Genomic DNA, 17,188 nt, shown 5'->3' with positions numbered 1-17,188 from the left:
GACCATAAGACATAGAAGCAGAATTAGGCCATTCAGCCCATTGATTCTACTGAGCCATTTTACCATGATTGGTTTACCATCCCTCTCAACCTTTGATTCCCTTCCCAATCAGTAATCTATCAACCTCTGCTTTAAATATACCCACTGACTTAGGCTGACAGTGGCAAAGAATTCCACAGAATCACCATCCTCTGCCTAAATAAGTTCTTCTTATCTCTGTTCTAAAGTGATGTTTGTGTATCTTGAAGCAGTGCTCTCTGGTCCTAGACTCTGCCACAATAGGAAACATCCTCTCCATGTCCATTCTATCTAGGCCTTTCAAGGTTCAATAGTTGTCAATGAACTTCCTCATTCTGACAAGTTCCAGCAAGTACAGACATAGAGCCATCAAAACCTCTCAAAATGAATGCTAACACTGCATCTGCCTTCCTTGCTATGGACTCGACCTGCAAGTTGTGCTTAAGGGAATCCTGCACTATATTTGAATGAATGCAGTATACAGAATAAACTAAAGGATATTGTAGTGCAGTTAGAAATTGTTAGGCATGACATTATGAGCCTCACTGAGTTGTGTCTGAAAGAAGATCATACTTTAAGGTCCAAGGATACACATTGTTTTGGAAGGACTGGCTGGTGAGCAGAATGAGTGCGCTAGTACTATAGGTAAAATGAAATCAAATCCTTAGAAAGAAGGGAGATAGGTTCAGAAGATATAGAATCCTTGTGGGTAGAGTTAACAAACTGTAAGGCCTCTGTTCACATGCCTCTGAACAAAAACCAGGATGTGGAGTACAAATTACAACAAAAGATAGAAAAGACAAGTGGACAAGTGCATTGCTACAATAGTCATGGGGATCCCAATATGCTGGAAGAGTGGGAAAATCAGGTTGGTGCCAGATCCCAAGAGAAGTAATTTATAGAATGCTTTTGAGGTGGCTTTTTAAAGCACCTTCTGGTTGGGTCCACTAGGCAGATCTTGATTGGGTGTTACGTTATGTACATTTAATTAGGGAGCTTAAGGTATGAGACAGTGATTATAATATGATAGAATTCGCCCTACAGTTGGAGAGGGAGAAGCTTAACTCAGATGTATCAATACTACAGTGGAGTAAAAGGAATTACAGAGGCATGAGAGAGGAGCTGGCCAAAGTTGATTGAAAGGGGACACTTGCAGCAATGAATGCAGAACAGCAGTGGCTGGAACTCCTGGGAGCAGTTCAGAAGGCACACGATAGATACATCCCAAAAACAAAGAAGAGACTGTATCTCTTTGACTTAGCACACTGGGGAAAAACAAACTAACAACACAATTCAAGGTTTGTAGCAGGGAGTCCCAGATATACTGTGACTTACTGATCACTAATAACATGTTACAAAATGCTGTTCAAGTTATTAATAATGGAACCACAGCCTACCAAGAGCAATGCCACAATTACAGCCAATCTGTAAGTCAACTCCAAGTCAAGTAACTTTTTAGTATCATTTCGACCATAACTGTTGGTATAGTACACAATAAGAATGAGACAATGTTTTTCAGGACTTGGGCTACATGAAACAGTACAAAAACTACACTGAACTATGTAAAAACAACACAGAAAAAAAAACTAGACTACAGACCTACCCAGGACTGCATAAAGAGCACAAAACAGTGCAGGCATTACAATAAATAATAATCAAGATAATAGGCACAGGAGAGGGCAATAAATTGGTGTCAGTCCCGTCTCTGGGTATTGAGGAGTCTGATGGCTTGGGGAAAGAAGCTGTTACAAAGTCTGGTCGTGAGAGCCCGAATGCTTCGGTGCCTTTTCCCAGATGGCAGGAGGAAGAAGAGTTTGTATGAGGGTTGCATGGGGTCCTTCATAATGATGTTTGCTTTGCGAATGCAGTGTGTAGTGTAATGTCTGTAATGGCGGGAAGAGAGACCCCAATGATCTTCTCAGCTGACCTCACTATCCGCTGTAGGGTCTTGCGATCAGAGATGGTGCAATTTCTAAACCAGGCAGTGGTGCAGCTGCTCAGGATGCTCTCAATGCAACCTCTAGAATGTGATGAGGATGGGGGGTGGGAGATGGACTTTCCTCAGCCTTCGCAGAAAGTAGAGAGGCTGCTGGGCTTTCTTTGCTATGGAGCTGGTGTTGAGGAACCAGGTGAGATTCTCCACCAGGTGAACACCAAGAAATTTGGTGCTCTTAATTATCTCTACCAAGGAGCCGTCGATGTTCAGCGGGGAGTGGTCACTCCGTGCCCTCCTGAAGTCAACAACCATCTCTTTTGTTTTGTTCACAATCGGAGACAGGTTGTTGGCTCTGCACCAGTCTGTTAGCCACTGCACCTCCTCTCTGTAAGCTGACTTGTCATTCTTGCTGATGAGACCCACCATGGTCATGTCATTGGTGAACTTTATGATGTGGTTCGAGCTGTGTGTTGCAGCACAGTTGTGGGTCAGTGGAGTGAACAGCAGTGGACTGAACACACAGCCCTGGGGAGCCCCCGTGCTCAGCGTGATGGTGTTGGAGATGCTGCTCCCGATCCAGACTGACTGAGCTCTCCCAGTCAGGAAGTCTAGGATCCAGTTGCAGAGGGAGGTGTTCAGGCCCAGTAGGCTCAGCTTTCCAGTCAGTTTCTGAGGGATGATTGTGTTGAATGCTGAACTGAAGTCTATGAACAGTATCCGAACATAGGTGTCTTTTTTGTCCAGGTGGGTTAGGGCCAGGTGGAGGGTGATGGCAATGGCGTCGTCTGTTAAACAGTTGGGATGGTACGTGAACTGCAGGGGGTCCAGTGAGAGGGCAGCAGGGTCTTGATGTGCATCATGACGAAAAGACTTCATGATGACGGATGTGAGTACAACAGGACAGTAGTCATTGAGGCAGGACACTGAAGACTTCTTCGGCACAGGGACAATGGTGGCAACCTTGAAGCACATTGGAACGATGGTGCTGTTGGAACGAACGAGATGTTGAAGATGTAAGTGAGAACATTCTCTAAGCTCTCTGCCAGGAATATTGTCTGGTCCAGCAGCCTTCCGTGGGTTGACCCAGCGCAGGGTTCTCTTCACATCAGCCACGGTGAGACACAGCACCTGGTCATTTGGAGGAGGGGTGGACTTCCTTGCTGCCACGTCGTTTTCACCTCAAACCGGGGGTAGAAGTTGTTCAGCACATCTGGGAGAGAGGCATCACCTGCACAGTCAGGTGATGTTGTCCTGCAGTTGGTGATGTCCTGGATGCCCTTCCACATGCGCCGTGTGTCGCCGCTGTCCTGGAAGTGACTGTGGATTCACTGGGCATGTGCACACTTTGCCCCTCTGATAGCAAATCCTCTGCATTACCTGAAGATCTCAAAGATTAAAATGTCAAAAATGCCTGTAGGAATTTAAAAGATTTATAATTTTAAAGAACTATTAAAAGCAATTGGAAAAACACCAACTTTTAATTAAGTATAATTCCCATAACTCTTCTTGGAGTCCATTAGAAATGTAGCAGTGGTGTACATTTGGAGAATAACAGCAGCAATTGAATATCTGACTGTAACTTCTATGTTAGCATGGAACTCATGAAGTTGTTCATAATTACTTGGGAAACATTTGTATTGCAAGTATAGTGGCTGATAAATAGTTCCATGCAAATTCCAACTAATCTATTAGTGTACTTCTACAACAGAATTTATTTCACACTACATCAGTTCTGCAATAATGGTTCAAATACAAGTTGAATTGGCTGCTGACATCTCTTCAGACTCTCAAAGTCCTACACTACGGGAAAGTAGTTTTACAATTATCAGCTTAGTGTGAAACTGATACTATCTTGTAACGCAAATCTTCAAGCTTCCATTCGAAACATCCATATGGACTTTTCAAGCGGTATTCAGCCTCTTGCATGGTGGAAATAAGTGTATTTGTCGAGAACTGCCTTGCTATTACAGTAGCTTTGATGGTAAAATAGGCATCAAACGTGCATACAAATGCATCTAGGCAAATGAACAATTTAGTTAAAGCAGGATCCTAAGATAATTTGAAAGACTGGTATGCAAGTCTCGTATATCAGTTACCTAATCCAGACCTGCCTAGCAATGCATCAGATGGTTATCCAAACGTTGTCAAGAATGTTTTGGGCATCAAAGTGCAAAGATTTCATTCTGCCTCCTTACCATATAGATTCCAAAAGGAATATGTGCACATGATTAAGGCTGGTACTTCAATGCAGTACCATCTTTCTGATGAGATTTTAAACCAATCTAGTTCTCTCTTCAAAGGGAAATAAAACATCCCATTGGATTATTGATGACATGCAGAGAATTATTTTCCTTTTTCTGACATGAATAAATGAACGGTTTGTTTCTGAGATACAGCACTGGGCAAATTTAATTCCTTACTTGATTTTATAATACTGTCTTTACTTCGTGTACTTTTTTTTGTGTACTTTGCATCATTTGGCAAATGCCTTGTGGTCTTATAGACATGCTATAGATACAAATTAGTTCTTTGGATGGTCACAAATGAGACTCACAGCTTTCCAAAGAGAAAGTCAGCAGAACATATTTTTGCTTGGAAGATTTTAGCAATACTTAAGTTGTATTTGAAACCTTAAATAGCAGGTGAAGGGCACTCCTCAATGAGATAATGAAGGAATTAATAGTTAAGGGAAGCACTAGAATTTCACCTACCCATCTTCGTTTTGCATTGTTTCCTTGGAATATAAATGATGAGGTTTCAACCCATGCCATCTCCATTCCTGTCCGAAGCAGCCTGTTGTAGTATCATTTGATATAAAAAAAGGTAAAATTTTCTGTTGAGTCCATGGTAAGATAACGTATTTGTTTCATTAAGGAATTAATGAGGAAATAGTATTTTCTTGTTTTCCTCTGGTATTTATAATTTACATTTGACTGTAGTATTTCAATTTTCTTGATATTAATTTTAAAAAATAACATTTACCTTGATTGAAATCATTTTGTTAATGTCCATACTGGTGATGTTTATCATAAATTATCAAACCTTTGTCATTTCAGCTGGATATGCAGCTGCCAAAGCTGCTAAGTATGGAGGTAAATCTGTTATAAGTTTTCAACATCACAATATTTCTGTATTAATATGCAGTTATGCAGATAGAAAGGGGAAAAGAGAGATGAATACTGGTGATGCACGCAAGCAATTGTGAGAATATGAGTGTAAAAGTGAAAATGGGGTGGGGGGAGGAATGAGTGAGAGGAGGAAAAGAGAGCCCAAAACTAGGTACTGCAAGAGAGGATGGATGGACGTGGTGTAAGAACAGATGAAAGGAAATGGGAGATGTGGAGTCATTGAGCAGTAGAGCACAGAAACAGCCCCTTCAGCCCACCTAATTCACACCAAATATTTTTTTCTGCATGTCCCGCCGACCTGGACCCTGACCATCGCCCTCCATATCCCTCATAACCATGTCCCTGTCCAAATTTCGCTTAATTCTCTTTATTCTGTTCTTGATGCAGATGAAAAGGTAATTCATCCTTGTGATTGGAATCATAGTAATACTGATTGTGTTTAGATTAACACTGTAGAACCTAGCTTGGGTTTATTTAATATATTAATGAATATATTGAACATGTTTGCACCAATGACATGGGTAGACAAGGTGAGGAGGTCTTAAAGAGAAATTTTGGGGAGCTAGGTAGAAAGCTGAGAAACAGGACCTCCAGGGTAGTCATCTTTGGATTGCTATCTGTGCCATGTGCCCATGAGGATAAAAATAGGAAGATTCAACAGGTGAGTGTGCAGCTGAGAAACTGTGATGCAGGGGACATATTTATGGATCATTAGGATCCCTTCTGGAAAAGGTAAGACCTGTACAAAAGGGACAGGTTACACCTGAACCTGAGGGGTCCAATATCCGTGTGGGCAGGTTGTCTAGGGTTGTTTGGGTGGGTTTAAACTAAGTTGGCAGGGGGATGGGAACCAGAGTGATAGCGCTGAAGATGAAGTAGTTGTTTTAAAAACAGAAGCAATGTATAGTGAGACTCATAGCAGGGAGGCTGATGATAGGCCGAAGTTGCAGTCAACAGAATGAGATGCAACGTAAAAGGTGGGCAAAATCAATAAGGGTGAATAGTCATGGGGGATTTCAATATGCAGGTAGATTGGGAAAATCAGGTTGGGGCTGGATCCCAGAGGGGGAATTTCTAGGATGCCTATGAGATGGCTGTTTAGAGCAGCTCACGGTTGAACCCACCAGGGGATCAGCTATTCCATTCAGTCCATTTGTGCAATGAACTGGAATTGATTAGAGCACTTAAGGGAAAAGAAGCTGTTGTGGGGAAAGTTATCATAATATGAACTATTTCACCCTGCGATTTGATAAGGAGAAACTAAAATCAGATGTATCAGTATTACACTGGAGTAAAGGGAATTAGAGGCATGAGAGAGGAGTTAGCCAGAAAAGATTGCAAAAGAACACTGGAGAGATGGCAGCAATGGCTGGAATTTCTGGAAACAATTCTGAAGGCACAGGATATATACAAACATCCCAAAGAGGAAGATGTATTCTAAAGGCAAGATGACACAACTGTGGCTAATAAGAGAAATCAAAGCCAACAGAAAAGCCAAAGGGAGAGCTGTTGATATTGTTTTCACTTTGACCCTGGAGCAACGCTGTCTCATTTGGCTGTATTCATGAGTATTCATGTATGGTTAAATGACAATTAAATTTGAACTGAAATTGAATTGAATATAATAAAGTAACAATTAGTGAGAGTTGAAGGATTGGGAAACTTTTAAATACCAACAGAGGACAAGTAAAAACAGTGATTAAGAGGGTATAGATGCAAAACGAAAGTAAGCTAGCCAATAATATTAAAGAGGATACAAAAAGTTTCTTCAGATACATAAACTGTAAAAGAGGTGAGAGTGGATATGGCCTGCTGGAAAACTATGCTGGAGATGTTATAATGGGGGACAAGGAAATAGCAGACAAACTGACTAAATATTTTGCATTAGTCTTTACTGTGGATGACATTATGGTGGAATGGCAGTATGGTGTAAGTTCCAGGTGTCAGAGGTCATGGAATCTGTGAAGTTACCATTACTAGGGAAAATATTCTTGGGAAACTGAAAGTTTTGAATGTAGATTAGTCACCTGGATCAGATAGTGTACGCACCAGGGTTCTGAAAGAGATGGCTGAAGAGATTGTGGAGACATTACTAAGAATCTTACAAAAATCACTAGTTTCTGGAATGGTTGCAGAAGGCTGGAAAATTGCAAATATCACTACACTCTTCAAGAAGGGAAGAGAGACAGGGGAATGAAAATTAAAGGTTAGTTAGTTTAAGCTCAGTGGTTGGGAAGATGTTGGAATCAATTGTTAAGGATGTAGTTTCAAGGTACTTGGAAGCACATGATAAAATTAGGCCGTAGTCACCATGACATCGTCCAGGGAAAATCTTGCCCGGTGGATCAGTTGGAATTATTTGAAGAAATATCAAGCAGGATAGAAAAAGGAAAATCAGTTGATGCTGTGTACTTGGATTTTCAGAAGGCCTTTGACAAGGCGATGAACCCATGGTATTAGCAGAAAGATTCTAGCCTGGATAAAGCAGTGGTTGATTAACAGGAGGCAAAGAGTGGGAATAAAGGGAGCCCTTTCTGGTTGGCTACCAGTGACTACGAGGGTCTGTGGTGGGTCCGATTTTTTTTAATTTTTATTATTATATATATCATTATGTGTCAATGATTTGGATGATGGGATTGATATTTTTATTGCAAAGTTTACAAATGATACGAAGATAGATGGAGGAGCAGATAACTTTGAAGTAGAGAAGCCACAGAAAGACTTAAATAGATTAGGAGAATGGGCAATGAAGTGGAAGGTGGAATACAGTGTCGGGAAGTGTATGGCCATGCACTTTGGTAGAAGAAATGAAAGGGTTATCTATTTTCTAAATGGAGAGAAAATACAAAAATCAGGTGCAAAGGGACTTGGGAGTCCTTGTGCAGGATTCCCTAAAGGTTAATTTGCAGGTTGAGTCTGTGGTGAGGAAGGCAAATGCAATGTTAGCATCATTTCAAGAGGACTAGAATATAAAAGCAAGGATGTGATGTTGAAACTTTATAAAGCACTAGTGAGGCCTCATTTGCAGTACTGTACTGTGAGTAGCTTTGGGTCCTTTATCTTAGAAAGGATGTATTGAAATTAGAGAAGGTTCAAAGGAGGTTCACAAAAATAATTCAGTATTGAGTACTTGATGGCTCTGGGCCTGTATTCACTGGAATTCATAAGATTGAGAGGTGACCTGATTGAAACCTATTGAATGGTGAAAGGCCTTGATAGAGTGGACGTGGAGAGGATGTTTCCTGTGATGGGAGATTTTAAGACCAGAAATATAGCCTCAGAATAGAGTGGTGTCCTTTTTAGAATGGAGATGAGGAGGAATTTCTGTAGCTAGAGAGTGGTGAATCTGTGGAATTCTTAGCGACAGGTCGCTGTGGAGACCAAGTCTTCATATATATTTAAGGCAGACGTTGATAGACCGTTAATTGATACGGGCATGAAGGGATATGGGGGGAAGACAGGAAATTAGGGATGAGAGGAAAAATGGCAGAACAGGTTTGATGGGCCAATTGGCCTAATTCTGCTCCGGTACCTTATGGTCTTTTGTCATTTCAGGTGGTGTACCTGGAGGCGGCCCTGGAGCTGTTCAAGGTGTTCCAGGTAATCTGCACTGCAATTTGCCATCTCTACATAATAAATTGTGATGCATTTATCTGGTTCAGATTCACAGATAAAAACAAAATCTCCTGACCCTCCTTAGCAAGGCTCTGTCTGGATCTGGGCCCTCATACCCCCAATTGGATAATATACAAAAGCCAGTAAGAGTTCTGTCACATTAACTTTTCACAGACAGCAAGCTACACCTCCTGATATGTCATTTGACAAAGTTGTTCAGCCTAGGAAATGCTTATCAAATGTCATAGACTTGAAGCAGAGACCAAGGGCAGATTTTTTGGCTGCAATATTTAGGAATCCTTAGGAAAACACTAACTTTAGGAATTCTTTGCTCAGATACAAATATATAAAGTCTTGAAATAGCAGAAAAATAAAAAAATACAGAAATATTTAAAAAATTGATGACAACTCACCACAGAAATGTCATCATGTTATGATGCATGGACTATTTTCTAAATGGGAAGTGAATGCAGAAATTGGATGAGCAAAGGGACTTGGCTGTCCGCATGAAAGGTTCCCTAAATGTCAAATTGCAGGTTGAGTTGGCAGTAAGGAAGGGAAATGCAATGTTGACATTAATTTCAAGAGGACTGGAATGTAAAAGCAAGAAGGAAATGCTGAGGTACCTGTTGATGATAAAATCAAAATGCTGGTGATCCCTGCCATAAATTGTCAACCTCTGTCATTTCAGGAGGATATGCAGCTGCCAAAGCTGCTAAATATGCAGGTAAATCTGCTAAAGGTGTTTAACATGAAAATATTTCTGTACTAATAGACACAGTAGACAGCAAAAAAGAGGAAAATGGAGAGTGGTATTTTTGATGCAAGTAAAGAACTGTGAGGGAATTAGGTGAAAGTGAAAATGGGAAAGGAGGAGCAGGGAGTGTGAGGAGGAAGGGAGAGAACAAAGAGGAGGGGAAAGGGAGAGCAGGAGAGGTGTGGAAGAGCCTGAGAGGAGATATTGTGCCCAGGAGAGGAGAGGGATAACTGCATATGCAAGAATACATGGATGGATGTGGACTAAGCAGAGCCAGCGTGGGAAGACAAGAGACATCGAGTCATAGAGCACGACAACACGGAAATACAGACTAAGGCCCATCTAGTCCATGCTGAACTGTTTATCTGCCAAGTCCCATCAATCCGGACCCGTACTATAGCCCTCCAAACCACCATCAACCACACCCCCCCCCCCCCCGAATATTAATGCACCAAATCAAATTTCTTTTAAATGTTGAAATCGAACCTGCATCCACTATTTCTACTGGCAGCTTATTCCACACTCTCATCACCCTCTGAGTGAAGAAGGTCTACCTCATGTTTCTCTCAAACATTTCACCTTATACCCTTTACCCGTGACCTCTAGTTCTAGTCTCACCCAACCTCACTGGAGCCTGCTTGAACTTACCCTACCCATACCCTTCATAATTGTGTATACCTCTATCAACTCCCCCCTCATTCCCCTATACTCTATGGAATAAAGTCCTAACCTATTCACCCTTTTCCTACAACATAGATCCTCAAGTTTTAGCAACATCCTTATAGATATTCTCCACATTCTTTCAATCTTATTGATATCTTACCTGTAGGTAGGTGACCTGAACTGTACACACAATGCTCCAAATTAGACCTCACTAAGGTCTTGTGCAACTTCAACATAACTTTCCCAATTCTGTACTCGTTATTTTGATCAATGAAGGCCAATACGCTAGAAGTTCTCTTGAGGAAAATCAGAATCTAGGTTACTAAGTGTTTAAAATCTTCAAATGCGCAAATAAGATTTGAACCCAGGTCTATAGTTGCCAGCCCGGGAATTTACCAGTCGCACCATCACCAGGGCCCAAGTAGCATGCCCACAACTTACCAACTCTAACCCTAACCCTAACCATCGGACTTTGGTTTGTAGGAGCTCCTGGTGGAAAGCCATGTAGTCACTGGGTGAAGGTGCAAACTCCTTACAGACAATGGCAGGAATTGAACCCTGATCGGTGACTGTTCTTGCTGTAAGTGATTACACTAGCCACTTCACTACCATGTCACCCTACAAGAGGTAGACTGAGATCAGGAGACTCAGGAGCAAGAAAGGGAGCAAGGGGAATGGGCGTGTAAGAAAGGGGATATATGAAATGGCAGACAAGGGAAAGGGAACCAGGGACTGTGTGGAGTAAGTGAGGTGTGAGGGACAGATAGAATGTGACATGGGCATATTGAAACAGCACAGTCAAAGTCTAAAAAGAGAAGATTTAAAAGAAAATAGAGGCTACTGGAAATCTGAGGGGAAAAATATACAATGTTGGAAACACTCAGCAGGTCAGATAACATCTTTGGAAAGAGAAAGTAAGTATTTAAATGTCCTTTGGTAAGTGATGTGTGAATATCCAGCCTCCCAGACAATGACCAGTGTATGATCTGCATAAGCCAAAATAAGCACTATTTTCTAAGCTTCTGCAATTTATTTGCTGTTAACATACACAATTAATTAAACATGCATTGATTTTCAGTCATATTTAGCAGTGATTAATTGACAACCCCAGAATAAACGACTCCTGTTTATTCTGTTCTTCACACCAATGAAAACAGCAATTTGATCCTATGATTGGAATTGTGGTGATATTTACTGTGTTTACATCAATAAGCTAGAACTTCGCTTGGTTTAATGTAATATTTCAATGAGTGTAACTCTCCTTTACGCCATTTCAGGTGCTGTACCTGGAGGTGTACCGGGAGCCGTTCCAGGAGGTGTTCCAGGTAATCTGTGCTGGAATTTGCAGTCAAAATCTGAATAATAAATTGCAATGTATTTATTTGGTTCAGATTCACAGATAACCAAAAATTTCCTGAACCTCATTAGTAAGGCTCTGCCTGGATCAGGGCCCTTGTGAGTCCCAGTTGGATAATATACACAAGCCAGTAAGAGTTCTGTGATATTAGCATTTAACAGAAGCAAACCATCTCCAGTTATGCCTTTTGACAAAGTTGTTGGGCTTAAGAAATGCTTAGACATCAAGCAGAGTGCCCAGACAGATTTGTTGGCTGGTATCTATAAGTAACTTTAGGAATCCTTTGTTCAGGTACCGATACATAAAGTCCTGAAATCGTAGTCCTGAAGTCCTGAAATACAAAATGATTGATTGCAGCTCACCACAGAAATGTTATCACTTTATGATGCATGGACGAATTTCTAAATGGGGATTGAATGCAGAAACTGGATGAGCAAATGGACTTGACTGTCCTTGTGGAAGATTCCCAAAAGGTCAAACTGCAGGTTGAGTTGTTAGTAAGGAAGGGAAATGCAATGTTGACATTAATTTCAAGCGGACTGGAATGTAAAAGCAGGGAGGAAATGCTGAGGCACATGTTGATGATAAAGTCAAAATGCTGGTGATCTCTGTCGTAAATTGTCAATCTCTGTCATTTCAGGAGGATATGCAGCTGCCAAAGCTGCCAAATATGCAGGTAAATCTGTTAAAGGTCTTTAACTGGAAAATATTTCTGTACTAATAAGCAGGTAGAAATAAAGAGGAGAAGGGAGAAGAGAATTTTAGATATAAGCCAACAGCTGTGAGAGAATAAGGAATAAAGTGAAAATGAGAGGAGGAGCAGGGAGTGACAGGAGAAAGGGAGGGAACAAAGGGGAGGAGAATAGGGAGAGCCAGAGATGTGTGGAGGAGCCTGAAAGAGATATTGTGCACAGGAGAGGAGGAGAGAGATGAACTACATATAATCTGCATAAGGCAAAATAAAGACTTTTTTAAGCATCTGCACTTTATTTCTTGTTAACATGCATAATTATTTAATTAAACATGCATTGATTTTCAGTCACATTTAGCAGTGATTAACTGACAATTCAGAATAAATGATTCCACATTCTGCTCTTTGTTCTTGTTAGAAATACAAAAAAATCATCCCTGTGTTTGGAATTGTAGTGATACTTGCTGTGTTTACATCAATAAGCTAGAACTTTACTTAGGTTTCCTAAATATTTTAATGAATATAACTCTAGTTTATGCCATTTCAGGTGCTGTACCTGGAGGTGTTCCAGGAGCCATTCAAGGTGTTCCAGGTAATCTGCAGCTCGTTGACCATCTCCAAATAATAAATTATAATGTACTTATCTGGTTCAGATTCATAGAAATCCAAAGGTCTCCTGAACCTCAATAGCAAGACTCTACCAGGAGCTGGGTCCTTGTGTATCCTAATTGGATAACATACACAACCCAGTAAGAGCTCCGTCACATTAACTTTTAACCGACAGCAAGCCATTTCCTGATATGCCTTTTGACAACGTTGGTTGAGTTTAGGAAGTGTTGATGAATGTCATAGACTTCAAGCAGAGTCCAAGAACAGAGTGCCCTAACAGATTTATTGGCTGCAATTTCACAATAACTTCAGGAATTCTTTACTCAGGTATAGATGCATAAAACCATTAAATTGCAAAAATAAACAAAAATAATTGATTTTTGTTTGCACTACCAGAAAAGGTGGTAGAGGCACATACAATAGGGTCTTTGAAGACACTCTCAAATAGGTACGTGAAGCTGAGAAAAATAGAGGGCTATGCGGTAGGGAAATTCTAAGCAGTTTCTAGAGTAGTTGGCATAACATTGTGGGCCAAAGGGTCTGTAGTGTGTGTAGGTTTCTATGTTTCTATGAAATGGCAGACTGTAGAAATGGAACCAGGGACTGTTTAGAGAAGATAAGGAATGAAGGGAAGATTGACTCCTGCTGCTGTTCAGTCTGCACATCTCAGGTTTCTAAGTCTGAAAGAGAAAATTAAAAAGAAATGGAAGTTATTGGATATCTGAGGAAAAAAGCATGCAATGTTAGAAACACTCAGCAGGTCAGATAGTATCTATGGAAAGGGAATGCATTTCAACGTCCTTTTGCAGGTGATATATGATATCCAGCCTCCCAGACAATGAGCTGTCTATATTTCTGCAATTTATTTGCTGTTAACATGCACAACTATTTTGTTAAATATACATTGATTTTCAGTCACATTTAGCACTGATTAACTGACAGCCCAGAATAATTGATTCATCATTACGCTCTTTATTCTATTCTTGGTACAAACAAAAATAGCAATTCAGTCCGGGGATCGGAATTGAAGAGGTGTTTACTGTGTTTACTATCAAGATAGAACTTCACTTTGGTTTATTTAATGTATTACTGAGTTGAACTCTCCTTTATGTCATTTCAGGTGCTGTACCTGGAGGTGTACCGGGAGCCATTCCAGGAGGTGTTCCAGGTAATCTGCACTGGAATTTGCCATCTCTAAATAATAAGTTGTAATGCGTTTATTTGGTTCAGATAACCAAAAATTTCCTGAACCTCATTAGTAAGAGTCTGTCAGGATCTAGTCCTTTGTGTGTCCCATTTGAATAACATAGACAAGACTGTAAGGTTCCTGTCACAGACACATTTAACAGACAGCAAGCCACACCGCCAGATATGTCTTTTGACAAAGTTATTGTGCTTAGGAAACGTTTATGAATGTCATAGACATCAAGCAGCGACTTAAAGCAGAGTGGCTGCATTCTAGCAGTAACTTTAGGAAACCTTTGTTCAGATACAGATACTTAAAGTCCTGAAATTACAGGAACATACAAATATAATGGATGGCAGCTCATCACAGAAATGTCATCATGTTACGATGCATGGACTATTTTCTGCATGGGGAGTAAATGCAGAAATTGGATGTGCAAAGGGACTTGGGTGTCCTCATGGAAGATCCCTACAGGTCCACTTGCAACTTGCAGGTTGAGTTGGCAGCAAGGAAGGAAAATTCAATGTTGACATTAATTTCAAGAGGACTGGAATGTAAAAGCAAGGAGGAAATGCTGAGGTATATGTTGATGTTAAAGTCAAAATGCTGGTGATTTCTGTCATAAATTGTCAATTTCTGTCATTTCAGGTGGATATGCAGCTGCCAAATATGCAGGTAAATCTATTAAAGGTGTTTAACATGAAAATATTTCTGTACTCATAAGCAGGGTAGAAAAAAAGAAAGAGGAAAATGGAGAGGAGTATTTTTGTTGCAAGCAACCAGCTGTGAGAGAATGAGGGATACAATGAAAATGAGAGACAAGGAACAGGGAGAGAGAGGAGGAAGGAAGTGAATAAAGGAGGGGAAAAAGAAAGGCTGAGGGGTATGGAAAAGGCTGAGAGGTGATATTGTGTACATGAGATGCAAAGAGAGAACCCTAAAGGAGGTCCTGCTGTTGGAAGAATAGAGGAATTGATGTGGACTAAGCAGATCCAGCGTGGGAAGACAAGAGTCATCGAGTCATAGAACACTACAGCACAGAAACAGGTCCTTCGGCCCACCTTGTGCATGTTGAACTATTTGTCTGCCCAGTCCCATCAATCGGCATCAGGACCATAACCGCCCCCCCCCCCCTCCCTATCCAAGCAGCTATTCAAATTTCTCTTCAGTGTTGAAATCTGCATCCACTACTTCTTCTGACAGTTCATTCCACACTCTTACCACCCTCTGAGTGAAAATGTTCCACCTTATGTTCTCCTTAAACTTTTCACCTTACACGCATAACCCATGACCTCTAGTTCTAGTTATAGTCTTGCCTGCTTTAATTTACCCCATCTATACCCCTCAAAATTTTGTACAGCTTTATCAGATTGCATGCCCTATTCTCATATGGTCTAGGGAATGAAGTCCTAACCTATTCAAACTTTAGCCTTAATTCAGGACTTCAAGTTCCAACAACATCCTTGTAAATTGTCTCTGCATTCGTTCAATCTTATTGATATCTTTGCTCTAGGTACGTGACCAGAACTATGTGCAATACTCCAAATTAGGCCTCACCAAAGTCTTGTACAATTTCAACATAACTTCATAACTCCTGCACTCAATACTTTTAATTTATGAAGGCCGATGCACAAATTAGAATCCAGGTCATTAACTGTTCAGGTTCTTCAGTTGTGTAGGTAAGATTTGAATCCATGTCTACCGTGACTTATCAATTGCACCATCACCAGAGCCCAAAGAGCAAGCCAACAACTTACTAACACTCTCCCTAACTCTAACCATAGGTCTTTGCTTTGAGGAGCACCTGGTGGAATCCCATGTGGTCACTGGGTGAAGGTGCAGACTCCTTACAGACAATGTCAGGAATCAAACCCTGATCGGTGACTGTTCATGCTGTAAAGCGATTGCACTAGCCACTTCACTACCATGTCATCCTACAAGAGAGAGACTGAGATCAGGAGACTCGGAAGCAAGAATGGGATGAAGGGGATTGGGATGTAGGTAAGGGGAGATATGAAATGGTGGACGGAGAAAGTGAATCGGGGACTGAAAGAATAGGTAAGGAGTGAGGAGAAGGTAGAAACATGACATGGGCAAATTGAGCATCGGCAGGAGGTGATGACTAAAAGGGAAAATGAAAAAGAAACCTGAAGTTATTGGAAATCTGAGGTAAAGAAATATAAAGCCTCAGAAGTGCTCAGCAGGTCAGACAGCATCTATGGAAAGAGAGGGAGTGCATTTCAATGTCCTTTGGCAGGTGATGTGTGAATATCCAGTATCCCAGATAATCAACTGTATATGACCTGCATAAGGCAAAATGAACACTTCATATTTCAAAACTTCTGCTATTTATTTGCTGTTAACATGCACAATTAATTCATTAAATATGCATTGATCTTCAGTGGCATTTAACACTGATTAATTGACAAAACCAGAATAAATGATCCCTTGTTATGCTTTTTATTCTGTTCTTAATAGAAATGGAAACAGCAAATCATCCCCGTGATGGGGATTGTAGTGATACTTGCTGTGTTTACATCAATAAGCTAGAACTTCGCCTGGGTTATTGTCATACCTAAATAAATATAACTCTGCCTTATGCCATTTCAGGTGCTGTACCTGGAGGTGTACCGGGAGGTGTTCCAGGTAATCTGTGCTGGAATTTGCCATCTCTACATAATAAATTGTAATGTGTTTATTTGGTTCAGATTCACAGATAACCAAAAATCTCCTGAACCTCATTAGTTAGGCTCTACCAGGATCAGATGCCTTGTGAGTCCCAGTTACATAATAAACACAAGCCAGAAAGAGCTCTGTCACATTAACTTTTAATGGAAGTAAGCCATCTCTAGATATGCCATTTGACAAAGTTGTTGAGCTCAGGAAATGTTTATTAAATTTGTAGACTTCAAGCTCAGACCAGGAGCAAAATGCCCAAACTGATTTACTGGCTGCAATCTCACAGAAACTTCAGGAATTCTTTGCTCAGGTATAGATACGTAAAGTCCTTAAATTGCAGAAACACACAAAAATAATTGATAGCTGCTCACCTCAGAAATGTCATCATGTTATGATGCAAAACTATTTTTAAATGGGGAATGAATACAGAAACTGGGTGAGCAGGGGGACTTGACTGTCCTTGTGGAAGATTCCCTAAATGTCAAACTGCTGGTTGAGTTGGTAGTAAGGAAGGGAAATGCAATGTTGACATTAATTTCAAGAGGACTG

General features: G+C 40.7%; 1 protein-coding gene across 1 annotated transcript in view; it reads left to right on the top strand.

Moving 5' to 3' along the window:
• Positions 1-17,188, top strand: part of elna (elastin a) — a 230,028-nt gene that overhangs the window by 58,975 nt on the left and 153,865 nt on the right. Inside the window, exons 9-12 of the mRNA XM_059973126.1 lie at positions 5,011-5,046; positions 8,638-8,682; positions 9,389-9,424; positions 11,395-11,442. Coding sequence (XP_059829109.1) covers positions 5,011-5,046; positions 8,638-8,682; positions 9,389-9,424; positions 11,395-11,442 — 165 coding nt within the window. The remainder of the gene's footprint in view (positions 1-5,010; positions 5,047-8,637; positions 8,683-9,388; positions 9,425-11,394; positions 11,443-17,188) is intronic.

The sequence above is a fragment of the Hypanus sabinus genome, chromosome 6 (assembly GCF_030144855.1).
Source record: "Hypanus sabinus isolate sHypSab1 chromosome 6, sHypSab1.hap1, whole genome shotgun sequence".
Taxonomy (NCBI): Eukaryota; Metazoa; Chordata; class Chondrichthyes; order Myliobatiformes; family Dasyatidae; genus Hypanus; species Hypanus sabinus.
The sequence above is the reverse complement of the archived record's forward strand: the minus strand, read 5'-3'. Positions and strand labels throughout refer to the sequence as shown.